The sequence below is a fragment of the Hirsutella rhossiliensis genome, assembly GCF_020360975.1.
Source record: "Hirsutella rhossiliensis strain HR02 chromosome Unknown scaffold00001, whole genome shotgun sequence".
Lineage (NCBI taxonomy): Eukaryota > Fungi > Ascomycota > Sordariomycetes > Hypocreales > Ophiocordycipitaceae > Hirsutella > Hirsutella rhossiliensis.
The window spans coordinates 6997157-7012371 of record NW_025408667.1 but is presented as its reverse complement, the minus strand read 5'-3'; the positions used below and the strand labels follow the sequence as shown (position 1 = coordinate 7012371).

General features: G+C 59.0%; 5 protein-coding genes across 5 annotated transcripts; 1 reads left to right on the top strand and 4 right to left on the bottom strand.

Moving 5' to 3' along the window:
- Positions 1-1706: 1706 nt before the first annotated feature.
- Positions 1707-3441, bottom strand: HRG_00910 (uncharacterized protein; the record flags this gene model as incomplete). The annotated part of the gene is made up of 2 exons (XM_044859381.1): positions 1707-2527; positions 2640-3441. 2 exons carry the CDS (start codon positions 3439-3441, stop codon positions 1707-1709), a joined length of 1623 nt encoding a protein of 540 aa, XP_044725781.1.
- A 464-nt stretch (positions 3442-3905) lies between these two features.
- On the bottom strand, positions 3906-4637 carry HRG_00909 (AKAP7 2'5' RNA ligase-like domain-containing protein; the record flags this gene model as incomplete). The annotated part of the gene is made up of 1 exon (XM_044859380.1): positions 3906-4637. The coding sequence occupies one exon, from the start codon at positions 4635-4637 to the stop codon at positions 3906-3908; it is 732 nt and encodes a 243-aa protein (XP_044725780.1).
- An 822-nt stretch (positions 4638-5459) lies between these two features.
- On the top strand, positions 5460-6771 carry HRG_00908 (pregnancy-associated plasma protein-A domain-containing protein; the record flags this gene model as incomplete). The annotated part of the gene is made up of 4 exons (XM_044859379.1): positions 5460-5705; positions 5776-5856; positions 5972-6354; positions 6432-6771. The coding sequence occupies 4 exons, from the start codon at positions 5460-5462 to the stop codon at positions 6769-6771; spliced, it is 1050 nt and encodes a 349-aa protein (XP_044725779.1).
- A 2090-nt stretch (positions 6772-8861) lies between these two features.
- HRG_00907 (MULE transposase domain-containing protein) lies at positions 8862-9607 on the bottom strand (the record flags this gene model as incomplete). Its single annotated transcript, XM_044859378.1, has 4 exons — positions 8862-8871; positions 8931-8948; positions 9122-9292; positions 9348-9607. The coding sequence occupies 4 exons, from the start codon at positions 9605-9607 to the stop codon at positions 8862-8864; spliced, it is 459 nt and encodes a 152-aa protein (XP_044725778.1).
- A 1920-nt stretch (positions 9608-11527) lies between these two features.
- HRG_00906 (hpt domain-containing protein) lies at positions 11528-12111 on the bottom strand (the record flags this gene model as incomplete). The annotated part of the gene is made up of 3 exons (XM_044859377.1): positions 11528-11807; positions 11873-12033; positions 12091-12111. 3 exons carry the CDS (start codon positions 12109-12111, stop codon positions 11528-11530), a joined length of 462 nt encoding a protein of 153 aa, XP_044725777.1.
- Between the last annotated feature and the right edge of the window lie 3104 nt (positions 12112-15215).

The window sequence follows — 15215 nt, the reverse complement described above, 5'->3', positions numbered from 1 at the left end:
TACCACCGGCTGCTTCGTGACGAATGGGTAGGGTGGACTTTCACCGAGTTTGGCCCTGGTAGCACCGTTTCTTTGCCCGTCAAGATGCCCAGAAGATGCACCTGTGGCTGAGTGGTGGCAGTCTACGCCATGAGTGGTTGAGACGACGATGCTCTGAGGTCATGCGTCCAACAGCGAGCAACGTCTCCACTGGAGCATCGCCGACGGCATCTTCAAGTCTCCGTGGACGGCGGTTTTGGCGTTTTCCGGTTTTGCCAGACCCGAAACCATAAGGTGACTCGCTGTTGATGGCTTCGACAGCCGGGGGGTATAGGAGACGGCGCTATTTGCGGGAGCTCGCCGATGGCGGGCTACCTAGTGTGCCAAGCATGCTTACAGGCCGATGGACCAGACCCGGGACCAGTGCACTCGACGGCTGCTGAGCGGGGGACCGCAGAGACCCGGAAAGATGAGGCTCAAGCGGCGGCTGGCCGCCCACGTCGATTCCACGCATTGGAATAGAGGCATGCGCTTGATGCCACCCACCCAGTTCTGCCGGGGGCAACTCGGGCCTGGTCGTTACGTTTCGAGGCCTGTGCATGCATGAGCGGCCCATTTCAACGACCAGCAGCGAGCGAGACCCGGAAGAAAACGACTTGCCGCCCGTCTGGTCGTCTACTGTATCTCTCCTCCCAACACGGGGCTCGCGCTCTGGGTGTGCTGCGACAACGCCTGCTCCCGATTGTCGCCCCACAGTGCGTGGGCTGGCTGTGCATGGGTTCCCCGCGATCTCACCGCAGAATCAATACGATCGGCAGTGGTGTGTGGGGTTGCAGGTGGCAGCCAACGTTGGCAGCTCCGTGTTGGGCGCATTTTTGCGAGTTGAGGATTGGAGCTTCGGAAAGAGTCATGTCGTGGTGGAGCCGAGGATCGTCACGACGAGAACGCTCTCTGATACCAAGGATAGAGAGCCGGAAGACAAGCAAGTCAGGCAGTTAGCTGTCAAGCCAAGGCTTCCCGGCCTGTGCGCGCCGGATCTGCAGCCCCCTCCCCTTGTGCACCACGGAGCACCGCCGGGAGGACAAGCAGTGGGCTGACTTGGCCGACCGGCTTGCGCAATCGGATGGGCGGCATAAACGGGACTGGGGTTGTGCGAGCAATGCCGGTCATCCGGTGCTGTATCATCCATCGACACAGTTTGTCGCAATGGCACATGTCCTCTGGCAGATTCAGTCTGTGGTGATGATGGCAAGCGAGGAAACAGAACTTGTTCCACGCCGCTACCCCTGTACAAGACCCTCGCCCGGAATTATCCTTGATCCTCCTCTGCCCCCCCCCCTCCCTTCCTGAGCATTGAGGAGGGCGGGAACGGTTACGGCCGCTCCACTCTGCCGTGTTCGCCTTGTCTGCCTTTACCATTTGCCCAACACGGCCCATCGTAGCACCCCGTCGGAACACGGCGCCGTTACTACGGCTTGTGCCTGTCCTCAAATCATACGGGGCCGGGGGTGTGGACGGGGGAGTAGGCGTCATCCCCTTGACAAGACCGCCCCTACGTGGGAGCGACGGCGGGAGAGAGAGAGGGAGGAATGCTTGCGTGTGTCCCGCGGTCATTGCTCATCCGCCCGAGTGCCCCTGTCCCCTTGGTTCCATGCTGCAGGTACACAAAGCAAAACACGCCGAGCGTTCTCTTGCCTTGTTCGTCTCGCCTTTGCCTGCTTAGAAAATCAGTCACTAGGGCTGCACAGAACCCTGGCCTTGGCAATGACGTTGCGGAACTGCATCTGCCCGCCGCTCTCGTCGCCGTGCTTGATGAGGCCGGGGAAGACGACGCAGCCAATCTCGCGCGTCGTCAGCGCCTCCTCCTCGAGGCCGCCCACGTCCTCCATGGTCTCGGGCTCGAAGACGACGCGCGCGTGAGGCAGCACCTCGGGCATGTGCACGCGCAACACGGCCCGCTGCACCACCAGCAGCCGCGCGAGCTCGACGGCGCTGTTGACGAGGACCCGCAGCGCGGCGTCGCGCGTCTCGGACAGGCGCGGGGCCGCGGGCTGCTCCGACGACGACGAGGGCGGCGCGGCGGCGGGGGCGGTGATGGCGTCGAGGATGCGGTTGATGCGGGCCACGACGCTCTCGACAAGGGCGCTCGTCTCGGCGTGGAGGAGCTGGGGCGCTTCGCGGCGGAGGAGGGCGAGCGTCGACGATCGCCACTGGTTGACGGCCTCGTCTGAGGCGGCTGCGGGTGGAAACAGGTGTGAGCCGTAGTTCAGAAGGAGAGCCGGCTGCCAAAGGCCAAGTGCGTCGACGGAGGGGGAGAAGAGGAGGGAGGGGGGCGCACCGAATGAGCAGAGGAGGTCCTCCATTTGTCTAAAGTGGCGCGTCTCCTCGTCTGAGAGCCCGACAAAGTAGGCGTTGAAGACCATGTCGACCAAGATCTTGGACACGATGGACTGCAGCACGTGGATCTTTGCCGTGTGGACCAGGTCCGCGTACATGGGAACCAGCTCGCCCAGCTCCGCCAGGGTCGCCTCGTCGGCCCGGGACAGATCTGCGGGAGCCCTCAGTCAGCTCCGGATTCCGGTCTCGCGGCAACGCAAACACGCCGGGGGTCCAATCCCGGAGAACAAAAGGGAGAATGAATGAAGGAGCCGCAAACTCACCGAGCTTGGCTTTGCGAAAGTTGACAATGACCCAGTTCTGGAGGCCGTTGCCGAGCTTGGCCACGCCGTCGCCAAAGACCTCGTCGCTCGTCTGGCCGTCGGTGCGCGTGCTGGTGCTGACAAACTCCTTGAGGCCGCGGACCTGGGCCCTCAGGGCGCGGACCTCGTCGTCGCGCTCGCGCAGCTCGCGCCGCAGCGCCTCCCAGCCCTGCAGCAGCTCGTCGCGCTCGGCCTTGCGCTTGTCGGCCTCGGCGCGCAGCACGCGCAGCTCCGTGTCCGAGTCGAGGAACTGGCGGTTGAGGGCGCTGTGCTTGGCCTGCCAAAAGATGGCCGTCTCGCTCTCGTTTTGGCTGAGCTTGTCGAGCTCGCGCCGGAACTCGCGCTCCATGATGCCCATCTCCGTCTCCAGGTAGGCGATGCGCTCGTCCTGCTCCCGCGCCAGCGCCTCCCGCTCCCTCGCCTGCTTGTCCTTGGCGCCGCCGTGAAGCCCCGCGCCGGGGTCCCGGTCCTTGTCTCTGCGGTCCGCCAGCGGCGCCGACGGCGGAGCGCCGCCGGCGTTGCATGTGGCGCCGTCATGGGGCTCGTCGGGGGGCGCTGCGGTGCTACTGCTGCTGCCGCTGCCGCTGACAATGGCAGCCCGCGGCGGCAGGGCGGGCAGGTTGGTGCCGGCGTTGGTGCCGGCGTTGGAATGGGCGTTTGCGTTGGCGGCTGCGTGGCCGGAGCTGGACGCGCGGCGGCCGGCGTGCGCGGGGCCGGTGCGCAGCACGTGGCTTCCGCCGCGGCGCTTCTCGGGGGCCTGCATGGCTGTGTGCCGCGTCTGCGTCAGGATGCGCAGCCGGCGGTGGCAGTCGTCGCCGTGTCGAGGTCGTCGCGGCTCGGGCGGTGCTGACTCGGCATGGCTGCCCCCCCTCGGGGCCTCGAGCAGGCAACCAAGCGGCGGGCCAGAGACCAAGAGCCACCGGGGAAGCTCTTCTTCCGTGATGAGGGATGGCTGCCGCGGGAGGAAGTCGGTCGGTTCATCTACCGCCCATTGGCTCACGATGCTGCTCTTGGAGGGCAGAGGTCGAGGTGAGGTCGAGGTCCAAAGCCCCGCTACAGCTCTGTGGTCTGTACAACCAGTGGGTGGTGCTGTCTTAGGTAAGCGGCCTCGACTCGGCCGAGATCGGGAGCTCAACAAGACGAGGTACCAGATACATACTCGTTCGGGGTGAAGCTATATTCAGATTGCCACGCCTCAACAGAGTAAAGAATAGACCAGAACCCCCGTCAGATATCCGTCTCGGCCTCCACCTCGTACGCGGCATCGCCACCGTCGCCCCCCTCGACCTTCTTGGCGCCCATCCTGCAAATCGCCAGCTTCGTCAGCGGCAAGCCCTCGGCCCACACGAACTCGCCGTAGCGCTGCAGCACCTCCCTCGCGTCGACCGTCATGCGCTCGCGGCGCCCCCCCCCGCCTCTGCCGCCCTTGACGTAGATGGTGTTGACCAGCGTCGCGTGCAGCAGCAGCGGCCGCCTGTCGTCCTCGACGAGGCCCGCGTCGCGGAACGGCTGCCGCAGCAGCTCGCAGAAGCGGCGGACGAGGCCGTCGGGGTCGTGCGGGGCGGCGTATAGCACCGACGTCTTGGAGGCCGAGTGCATGGCGTGCAGGCCTCGGAGCGTAACGGCCAGCCCGCCGCCGTGGTCCGGCCTGGGAGCGTGCATTCCTTGGTCGTTGGGCACGGGCGCCGCCGCCGTCGATGCCGCCCTCAGCTCGGCCAGCAGCGCCCTGGGCCGCAGACCCTCGAGCACGCGCACCGCCCCGTCGACGCCGTCAGGCTTCAGGCTCATGACGCCCAGGGTCAGGTGCAGCGTCCCCAGCGGCCGGACGGCGTCGCCTGGCAGCGCGGCGCCCGCGGGGCTCGTCACGTCGGCGCGGAACGCCGCCCAGTTCCGGCCCAGCTGCGGCCCGGCGAGCGGGAGGCAGAGAAAATGCGTTGGCGCCGGCTTCGGCGGTGGCATGGCTGGCTGAGTTCCCCGACTCTGCCTCCTCTGGCACCCCCTCGTCCGCTCTTGGGCTCTGCAAGCGACGTCGCCGTCGGCTCGGAAGATGGCCGTTGTATACAATATGTTGCACGAGGTGCCGGTTCCAAAGCTGCTCTTGCGTGACAAGGTGAGGTGATTTGGAGTATGGAGGGGGGGTCGAGGCGGGGCACACTTGCAGTGCAGGGATGCGCTGGGCAGGTGGTGTTGAGAAGAAACTATATTACAGATGAAGAATAACACATGTAAATGTCGCGTAGTACAGTGGAACTCGGTATTAACCGTGGTACAGCTTGGTTCGGAGCCGATTCTCGCATTTCCGATTCCTATCGAGTCAGTCAACTGTCGGCCAACTAGATGGCACAATTGACCGGCAGCGCCTGGTTGTCGCCCACATTCATCGCTCCACCAGAGGCCTCCACTGGTGCGGTGCAGAAATCCTGACCCTGTCGAGAGTACAGGACTGCGCATTCCCCTTCGCTTGAGTCCCAAGTACAACCTTCATACAAGTGGCTGTCTTGAGTAGGTATGTACTTGGTATAAGCCAAGGATCGGAAAGTCGAACCGGTGACCCATCGTGATGCCATTCCGACTAAGGAACCCATTAATGCCACTCCCCAGCGACCCAAGACATGCGTGCTCCAAGGCAACGTAACAGATACGCTTCAATCAGACGACACGCGGTCTCCGAGTCTCCAGTTATAAATGAGCCGCCCCGGCCGTCATTGCTCTGCGAATTCGAGGCCTCAGACTCACCACGTCAAAATCAACAGAGCATCCATCAGGAACTTCTCCATCACCATGCGCTCCCCGGTACCAATCCTCGTCTCTTGCCTCACGCTCCTGGTCGCAGCGGCCAGTGGGTTGTCCTTCTCGATATGCGGCACCAACCCGCCTCCAGAGCGGTTCCAGGGCACGCACCGAGAACTTGCCTCCCTCAGCAAGCGCTTCGAGAGTGGAAACACCGCCAACCCGCGTGTCAACAAGACCGTGGACACGTACATACACGTGGTTGAGGTTCCGGGGTATTCCATTAATAACCTGAGCGTGAGTAGCCCATCGCGCGCACCGGGCAGCGTTATTGCATGCTCCGTTGACGCATGATCAAATGCTCTAGGAAGACCGCGTCAACTTGCAGATCAAGGTGCTCAACCAAGGCTTCGAAAATACAGGCTTCCAGTTCAAGCCTCGAGAGCCGGTGAATCGCGTCACCAACAGTCTCTGGTCACTGGGCAGGAACCCAAGGACGATGCAGCTCGCACTGCACAAGGGCAACAGCCAGTCTCTGAATATATATATACTTCATCTCGCAGCCCCTGAGCATTAATGATGAGAATGTAGGCGGCTGGGCGAGGTATCCCGAGGAAATAATCGAGCAAGGCGAGGATATGTGGCCTGCCCTCGACGGTGTCGTGGTTGCCGCGTACAGCGTGCCGCATCATGAGTCTCTGTCGGGGCTAAATGACAAGAGGTGGAGCCTGGGCAGGACGACCATCCATGAGGTCGGCCACTGGCTCGGGCTGATGCACCCCTTCGACAACGGGGGGTGCAGCGGCGAGAACGACCGCGTCAACGACACGGCGCCGTGCATGGGGCCGGGGGAGTACGACCTCTACACGTGCGACGAGAATCGTCGCTCGTGCGGCAACCAATCCGAGCCAGATCCCGTCCACAATTACATGTACTATTCGTCCGAGTAAGTGCGCCGTCAACGAGTAGTAGACTGTGCAGTCCGTGGCTGAAGGCTAACCTCCGGCTCTCTGGGCCTGGCAGCGAGTGCGGAGTCGAGTTCACGCCGGGCCAGATCCATCGGATGCACCGCGAATGGGACAAGTTCCGGGTTCCAGCAGTGCCCGGGACGCTGAAGCCCATTGAGCCCGTGCACTTTGCCAGCAAGCCGTTACCATACTACCCGCCGCCGAGCGACAGCCCGCTGCGCGTGTCCATGCTGTGCGAGCCGGACGAGGACGGGTATGTGGCCGAGCTGCGCGAGGAATACTGCGGTTCCAACTCGTTCTGCCACCGGGCCCTCTGGAAGTGGGGCGCGGGCGGAAAGAACTACACCGACATCGGAGAGTGCCTAGCCGAGCGCATGAAGATGAGCGATGAGTAACCGCCTCCATGTTGGCGAGGGAGGCTGGCTCGACGATGCGCGGCGGCGCGGGTAGCTGTGGTAGCTTCGCTGGCTTGCTCCGAGAAAGACTGCCGACTGCATATATGCCAGCCGATGCAGGTACCAATAACAAACCAGCAAAACCCTCCCGCAGTCGCCGGGCACCCTCTTGGTTGCGAGCAGGTCGTCTGCCAGGATGAGGTCGAGACGAGGGCTGCAGTTGCTGTTACAGATGAAGTCGGAAGTACTTCGTAGTGATTCCTGGAGCGGTCACGTGCCGGCTCCGGGACGGCACAACAAATGGCCTTCCACACGAGTAATCAAACATACACTCCAGATTTTCAAACATACACTCCCGACCTAAGCCCCATTTGGAAGAAGACCCCGCCACCAAAATTTGGCGCGCGCTTTCCCAACGCCGCTGCCGCGGCTGCCTGCCTAGATATATTGTCGCATATCACGCCCGTGTCAGTTCCTGAAACCTTATGCTCGATCACTGCCACTGCTGCGCCGCGGCTTCGCCGCAATGATCGGGGTATATATTGTTGCACGAATGTGTGCATCCAATTCTTTTCCTTTCCTTTGTTCTTTAGATAATTCTCATCAATTGACTGATGCCACAAAGATCAACCGCTGTCACGTGCGAGGTGTGGGACACTATTGTCTGACATATATGGATTCTATCTGCAATTATTACCAACGCCGGAAGATGCATCCCTTAGAGTCATTCAATTGAAGCTATCAATAAGCCCGGCCCGATCGATCTTCCGATATATACAATATGCATATAATGGCGGAAGGTCTTTGCCTACCTCTGTGACTGTGACTGTGACTGTGAGGAAGGATCCGTCCGACGCGGCGGAGGGCGAGGCACGTAAGGAACGAATTTGTGACCGGCCTGCCTGCTAGTTTTGTATGGTGCCGTGTCCCTCTGATCCCCTAGCTGCTGGAAATGCTCCGTAGCCGTCTCGTGAGACTGTGCCGGCGGCTGTGCCCACATGAAGCCGTCGTGATGTGCCTGTGACGAGGAGGCGGTTCTTGCCACTGTGACGGCGCCGGCGCCTGTACGTATACAGGCACAATTGGTGTAGGCGGTGGCATCACATAGTATCCCTGTGACGGCGGCGCCGGCTGTGGAAGTGAGGGCATCGTCGTTTGGTATCCCTGTGACACCAGCGGCACCTGTGGAAGTGAGGGCACCTGTGATAACAGCACCGGCGTTGCTGCTGCTTGTGACTTGATGAAATCACCGATCTGCTGGGCAAGATCGTCAACCCGGCTGCTCACGGAAGCAAGTGTATTCGACCTCTTGTTCATGATAGTGGTGCCTGTGCCCTTCCTCTTCTTCTTTTGCGTCTCTGGTGGCCGTGATACGAGCTCTGGGTTGGCTCTATGCTCCTCTTGCTCCCAAGCACTAAGGATCCGGCCCGTAGATGCCTCTAGTGGAGGATACCTCGCGTCTACTGTTTCCACGCCGGCGAGGCTGGACAACGTCAGGATCGGCTTCGTGGTCTGCATCGATATATTGCTGTTGTTCAGGCTGCTAGTAAATTAGTATAGTACTTATGGCTGGAGCAAGATACTTACAGTCACGCCGTAAACCCGCCAGTGGTTATCAATAAGATGCAATGGTATAAGGGCGGCCGCGTCAGCCTGGATCAAATCGCGGATTGTATGCCGGCAGGGCAGCCCCCATTGCATCGTGAAAGCACCCGTACAAATCGTAGGCATGCCTCGATTATCGGCAAGCTCAGCCCAGGCTAGCCTAACTTGCCTGAAGATCTGTTTCATCGGCTGCCAGCCAATTTTTCGGTGCAGTGACTTCATAATCGTCTGCTTGGCCCATTCAACTCTAGCTCTTGCAAACTCGGATTGAAGCTTCTCGCGATGCTTCTTTTGCCGATGGGTAACGAGCCCTCTGATGTGCTCTTGTAGCTGATGGAGGTCAATGAAGCGGTTGCGTAATCGTGACTTCAACTCGTGATGTGTGCTCTCCACGGGAAGTTACCGTAATGTTATAATTTCGGTACTGTTGGATAGCGTAGGTGGAAAACTGGGCACGCCATGGCCAGTAGGTTGTACGGAGGTAATTAACGAGAGCTATAAGAGGAGCTATTTAGTAAAGGTTAGAGTAGGAGGGTAGTTAGGGCTAGGGTTACCTGGCTGATCCGAAAACTCTATACAGAGTAGATCCCACTGATCTCTGCACTCCTCAGCCGTGCGAGCCCTAAAGACTGAAACCCAGGCATCACGGATACCGTCAGCTGTGTGCTCAAAAGTCCGCCTTGGAGCCGGGGGTAGTATTGGGTTTCCATCGTCATCTTCACGATCATCTTGTTGCTCAACGCACTGATCTGCCAGTTGTGAGGCATGTTGAATCTGGTAATCAGTGGCACGGTCGATAGGTCGGTCCTCGTCAATGGCATTATCTGCCTGTATAGGGTCGTCGAGAGCGGCTGCTGCAGCGAGGCGAGTCTCCTGTTCTGGCCTATCTCCGCCAATCTCGGTGCCATCGAGGATCCTTCCACTTCTTCTTGATGTGAAGGATCACGTTCTTCATCATATGCCAAACGCACACTTGTTGTTGCGTTGATGGGAAGATAGAGTCAAGGGCGTTCTTCAGGGCGGTATCAAAGTCGGTAATCACAACGCCCGGGTCCGGAATATCAGCCTGCCGACCAGCCTCACGCAACTGTGAGAGGATCCATTGGAACGCGCCTTCGTCTTCCTTGGCAGTGAGGCCAAAGCCTACACTGAAGCTCTTGTGTAGCCCTGTTGTGCCAATGATCTGTAGAAGCGGCATGTTAAAGCGGTTGACCTTATACGTATTATCCATGATAAGGAGCTCGGGGTTACGCTTCCAGTCAGCAATACAGTCATCGTATGTCCAGAAAAACCTCCAAACCTTCCCATTAGGGCCACGGTCAACTGCATAGTAGCTGATTTCCCCCTTTGCTTTAGCATCTTTGAGTACATCGAGGAAGGCTTGTGTAGATGTAGAGGCGCCGTAACGGAAGGCACGAAGTTGCAGCTGGATGAAGTGTATATCAGAATCGGTAATAAGGAGCTCAGGATATTCCTGTCGGATAGCATCCACGATATCCCTGCTCTTGTTATTGACGTTCTTGCTAAGCCCCTCGACGAGGCTATGAAGACGCTCGATGCCGAATTTGCGTTGGCTTCGTTGACGGACGATGGGGTTAGCAATTGGCTCAAATAGAGGTTCGTGGTTATGAGAGCCGTGCTTGATGGTGACTTTGAATGCATTGCAACGTCGGTAGAAGCGGATGTAACAGCGAAAGTCACATCCCGACTTCTTGGATGACGTCTTGTATATACCCTCTGCCTCGTCCCAGGGCCTATACTGACCACTGTATTCACAGCGGATATTGGCTTCCTTGCGCCTAGGCTTGCCGGTATTCTTGCTATTTGCAACGACTACGACGTAGCCAAGGAGCTCTTGCGTAGCTTTGAGTGTTTCAAGCGCCTCATCATACGTATCGAAAGACATCTCCGTGATAGCCTCGGTGCTACTGTTGGTATTGCTTTCGGTCGAATTCATCAGGACGATTGACTAGACGTGACTATTGCGGTAGGCGGCGGCGGCGTTGCTGTTGTGTTGAGTCAAGTGGTGATAGCTTCAATTGTTGATGATTGCGAAAATGCAGATGGCGGCCAAAAGGCAGGTGGCTGGGCGGGTGGGCGGCGGCGATGGTCACGGCAAGCCAGGGCGTTGGGAAAGCGCGCGCCAAATTTTGGTGGCGGGGTCTTCTTCCAAATGGGGCTTAGGTCGGGAGTGTATGTTTGAAAATCAGGAGTGTATGTTTGATTACTCCTTCCACACGCTTACCAGTCCCTTGTTCAACCAAAGTACACCAGCATCGTCAGCTTTGTCGGCCTGTAAACATGCCTAAACCTGTTTATTTGTGTGATTCATAGACTCAGAAACGCATTTTGGGTTTGTGTTGCCAAGCGTGCCGATTATCCAACAGAAATTGCCATCATCCATATACTTCTCTCATAGGTCGAGACGTGTCCAATTCCCGTGGTCCGCAAATAGTCCGCGGCATGCGGCCCGAAGTCATCCGAAACGGGCGTGCGTACTAATTACGGACAAGGCTTCAGAGCCTCGATAAAACGGCGCACCGGCTCGTGGTGGAAGGGCGTGTAGCCAAATCAGGTGTAATGCTCGCCGACGCCGCCCGCTCTTGCACAGCTTGTCGCGTCCCTACCGTGTCATTCATCTTTCTTCGACTTGATGCCTCTTTTCCCCCATCTCCCCCTCTTCCTTGCGCCCGCCGCCTCAGCGTCTTCCCGTCTCAGCGTCCTCCCGTCTCAGCGTCTTCCCGTCTCAATTTCTCTATTTGCACATTGTAGGGAATGAGAATGCCTCTTCAGGTGCAAGCAACACGTCGCACACGCCCTTGTCCCAGGTCTCCCTCCTCTGACCTGCCAAGCGCCGGCGACTTGCATTGGGGTTCCAATAACTCCTCTGCAACTGCTCTCCGTCTCCGCAACTGGGCGGTCCGATAGACCCCGTTCAGCTTCGCATCCGCGGCCCATAAGGGCGTCGAAACCGCAATCGAGAAACCGAGGCCCCCACAGCAGTAGCAATTGCTGGTCAGGCCAACGCTGGCCTCAGCCTTCCACGTACGATCCTCAGCTCTTCATTGGTCGCGCAAGCTGCCGTTCCAAGGTGCAAGATGCATCTGGACGGACCAATCTGCAGCCGTGGAGTCTCGGCGGCCGAAATCGTTTAGGCCTCTTCTCTGTCGTCGTAAAACCTTCGGAGAGCGCGCTCGACGTCCTGGTACTGTTTCTTGACGTCCTTGAGAGCCACCTTGATATGCTTCAAGCACACGTCAGCGTCGAGCTCTTTCCCGTCGCCATCCTCCTTGTTCCCGTCTCCGTCCTCCTTTTTGCCGTATCGCTCAATCTTTTCGCATCCCTCCCTGACCTTGACCAGCCCGAGGGTCGCCGACGAGCCCTTGAGGAAGTGGCCAAGCTCCGACAGCTTCTTGAGGTCCTCGCTGTCGCTGACGGGGCGCAAAGTGGGAGAGTCAGCCGGGGTTGTCGTGGGATTGCGAGAGCGGCAACTCACAGGGCCTCGTCCATGGAGGTAAACGTTTCCTCGGCTTGGTCAAAGAAGCCAAAGACAATGGACTTGCTGAATTCCTGGTCGCCAGGTTCGTCCATCTCGAGGATCTGGTCAAAGGTATTGACATCGACGAGGTCGCCCAGGATCTCTTCTTTGGATGGTCTCTGGGGGTGGACGAGTCAGCCCGCCATGGGGAGGCAAGGGATGGGGTGTTGGCCTACCTGGTCGTCGGCTGTCGCCATATTGACGGCGGGTGGCTGTGCGGGGATGGGGGACGAAGAGAGGCGACAGCGGAGAGGGAGAGGGGGGGGGTGCTAGCAGGGGGCGTGCCGGGTGCCTGAATGAATTATCAGGCGAGGCGGATCGCTCGCAGAAGGAGGCGAGGCGGAATGCAGATGATCGAGGAGGCAAGGTACTCGGAGGCGGGCGGCGAGGACAAGGCTGGCTAGGTAGGTGTTAATATTTTTAGTTGTCAATGAGGGCTGCCGCCGCTCAACCGCCAAGCGGACAGTGCTTGTGCACGCAGCCAAGCGAGGGAGGGAGAAGGAAGGAAGGAAGGATGGATGGATAGATGGATGGATGTTGGAGCGAGCGAATGCGCGGAATGAGACGTGGCGCACAAGAGCCGCGGCCGTGGGAAAAAAGCGAGGGAGGAGGCGCTGATGGGCTGTATGGGAGGCGGGGTACCTTATTACTCGGCACCTACGTAATGTCGGGGCGGAATGGAGGGTTTTTTCTAGGTAGGTACAGGCAGGGTCAGGCAGGGTGAGGCAGGGTGAGGCAGGGTGATGTAATCAGAGTGACGAGGCGCCGGCGCCGTCTCGCTGCCGTCTCGCTGCTGTCGTAACTCGCTCTCGAGGGGTCGGAAAGGACGCTCAGTAGAAATGGTTGCGGGGAGAGAAAGGGTTGAGCACTCGGGGTGCAGTGAGGTTATGGGTGGTGGGTGGGAGGAAGAGGTGTGTGGGCGCAAAGCAAAAAAGAAGAAAAAAGGAAAAAGGGGCCCTTTGCAGAGGACCTGGGGTGCTATATGTACCGGTATCCGTACGTGTGCCGATATACAGTAGGTAAGGTGTGTATGTATGGTATGGATGTATGTATGGATGGACCTTCTTCGTCCCTCTGCTTCCCGCTCCTCTCTTCCTGCCATGCTGCCCTCCGCTCCGCTCGTCCAACCAGGAGAATGAATATTAGGGCGTTGTCAAGAGGTGGATGGGTGGGTATTATAGCAAAGGCGCCTCCATCGGCTCCGTCAGTTCGGTTACTCGGCAGGTCGGCGGGTGACCACCTTGACGCTGAAGAGGCCATTCATTCATTGTACATGGCTATGATTTGCCCAGGGTCTATTTGGAAATGAAGCAGCCGGAAGAGCAATCCTGTACGAGGAAGACGGCGCCGAGCTCGAGTGAGGAACGGGGACTCGACGCCGCTACTAGCGGACCTATATCGAAGTATGCTGGAGGCACAAAGTATGATGGCCGGTGCCAAGAAACGGGAGCTTGCAAGCGACGAAACTGCCTCTGGACGTACATGCGGTGACCCCCGGCAAGGGTCGATATACCTCATATCTCGGCTTATATTGACGATGCGGTGAATGGCTTACTGTAGCCGCATGTACCGGTACAGCACACACACGCCCCCATTGGATTGCGCAAGAGGGAAGCAAAAGGAACAATGGGCATCGCACGCTCCGCTCATGCGACAGGTCGACTTGACCGGAGGGCCGGTGCGACGGCGTCCCGGGCGTGCGGCTGGAGCCAAGCAGTGCCGTACAGAGCAGGTAGCTGAAGTCTGCAGTGGGATGGAATTGGCCTGAATTGGCCTGCAGGGGACCCACGAGGCTTCTAGCGCCACGGACGACTCGGGGCTAGTCACGTGCTCGCCATGTGTCTTGGCCATCTTGGAGCCATCGCGAGCTGAGTCCCTGCAGCCAAGACGAGCTAACTTAGGTTCCTCACCGACTGTACTGTACAATCTCAGCCCGGCCGAAATGCCGGCGATGTTTACGGATACAGTGCTCTTAGACGGCGCTGGTGGACGTTCCCGCGGGGCATTGGGCTACAGGCATGCGGGCAGCAGCCCATTACGTCATCGGGTCCCTCCACCCCTCCTAGAGCTTTTTTAGTTCGACTTCCCCCTCGCTTTCTCCCCTCTCTCCCCCCCGCCGCCCGCCGCTCCCCCATCTCCTCCCCACCCCCCGGTCGCGCACTGATTCCACAAACGCCGTCGACCGCAAACCCCGACGACCATTTGTCGAGCCCGCTTGCAACTGGCTAGCACCCTCCTCCTTGCTTACCTGGCCGCAGGTGACGAGCGTCCACAATGTAACCCACCGTCGACTTTGAGCTTCGCAATTGGGGCATCATCGCCGTCCTCCTCTCGCCAGCTGCCTTGTCCCGGTGACGATCGCACACGATATTCGGACCATCTTGCCAACCGGTAATTTACTTTATATAGTCGAGATGCGTTTCTGTCCCACTTGTTTGTTCCATGCAGGGACTTCTTCTTTTCTACACAGACGGAGGGGAGGGGGCTCCGGTCCCGGATAGTCCTGTCCTAATAAAGCGAAGCAGTTATCCCAAGACAGGCCTGGGCTGTTCCTGGAAAAGGACGACGACATCTTCCATCAAACCTTCACTCTGCTAGCGACACAGAGTGGAGGGCGAGCCCAATCTTCGCCGCGCATGAGCCGAGACGTCATCTTGCTTCTGCCACCTCCCCCTCTTGGGCGTCATCGAGAGCCTAGCTTCGTACTGTACAAAGAACTGTGCAGCGCATCCATCATGTATTAATTACTGAGTATATGCATTGATCCTCCGTGGCAGGCACGGTATGCATGCGTCAATATTCACAACAAGGCTAGTCCGGGAGACTGCGTCCTCATTTAATTCATGTACCCTTCTTTTTCTTCCATTCTCCATTAAAATAGTATCCATGGACAGTCATGGGTGAGCGTGTCATGCCGTGTTTGCAGGGCAAAGTTGCGCCCGAGCCCCGGCCCTCTTTCCTCGGGGCTCCAGTCCGCAGCAAGGCCCCCGTTGGGTCTCGGTAACCACCTTTTTCCATCTTGCCGGCAACTGCGCCGCGACCTCATATTTACAGGGACGGCGTGATGCCCGCCCATAGCCCTCGAGTGGTGGGCACATGATCCGTACCTGCTGTAGGCTGGGCCACATCTGCAACACCAAAGAGTGTGTGCGTAGTATAGCTACTGTGTATGTGTCTTGCTTGTGTACCAATACAGGCGGCAGACCAACGCCCCCAAAACATCCCAGCGTTGCCCTCCCCAGCAGCTGCAGACCGTGGTAGAACAATAGCACTGCAGTGTCCAACCGCCCCCCCCCCGCGG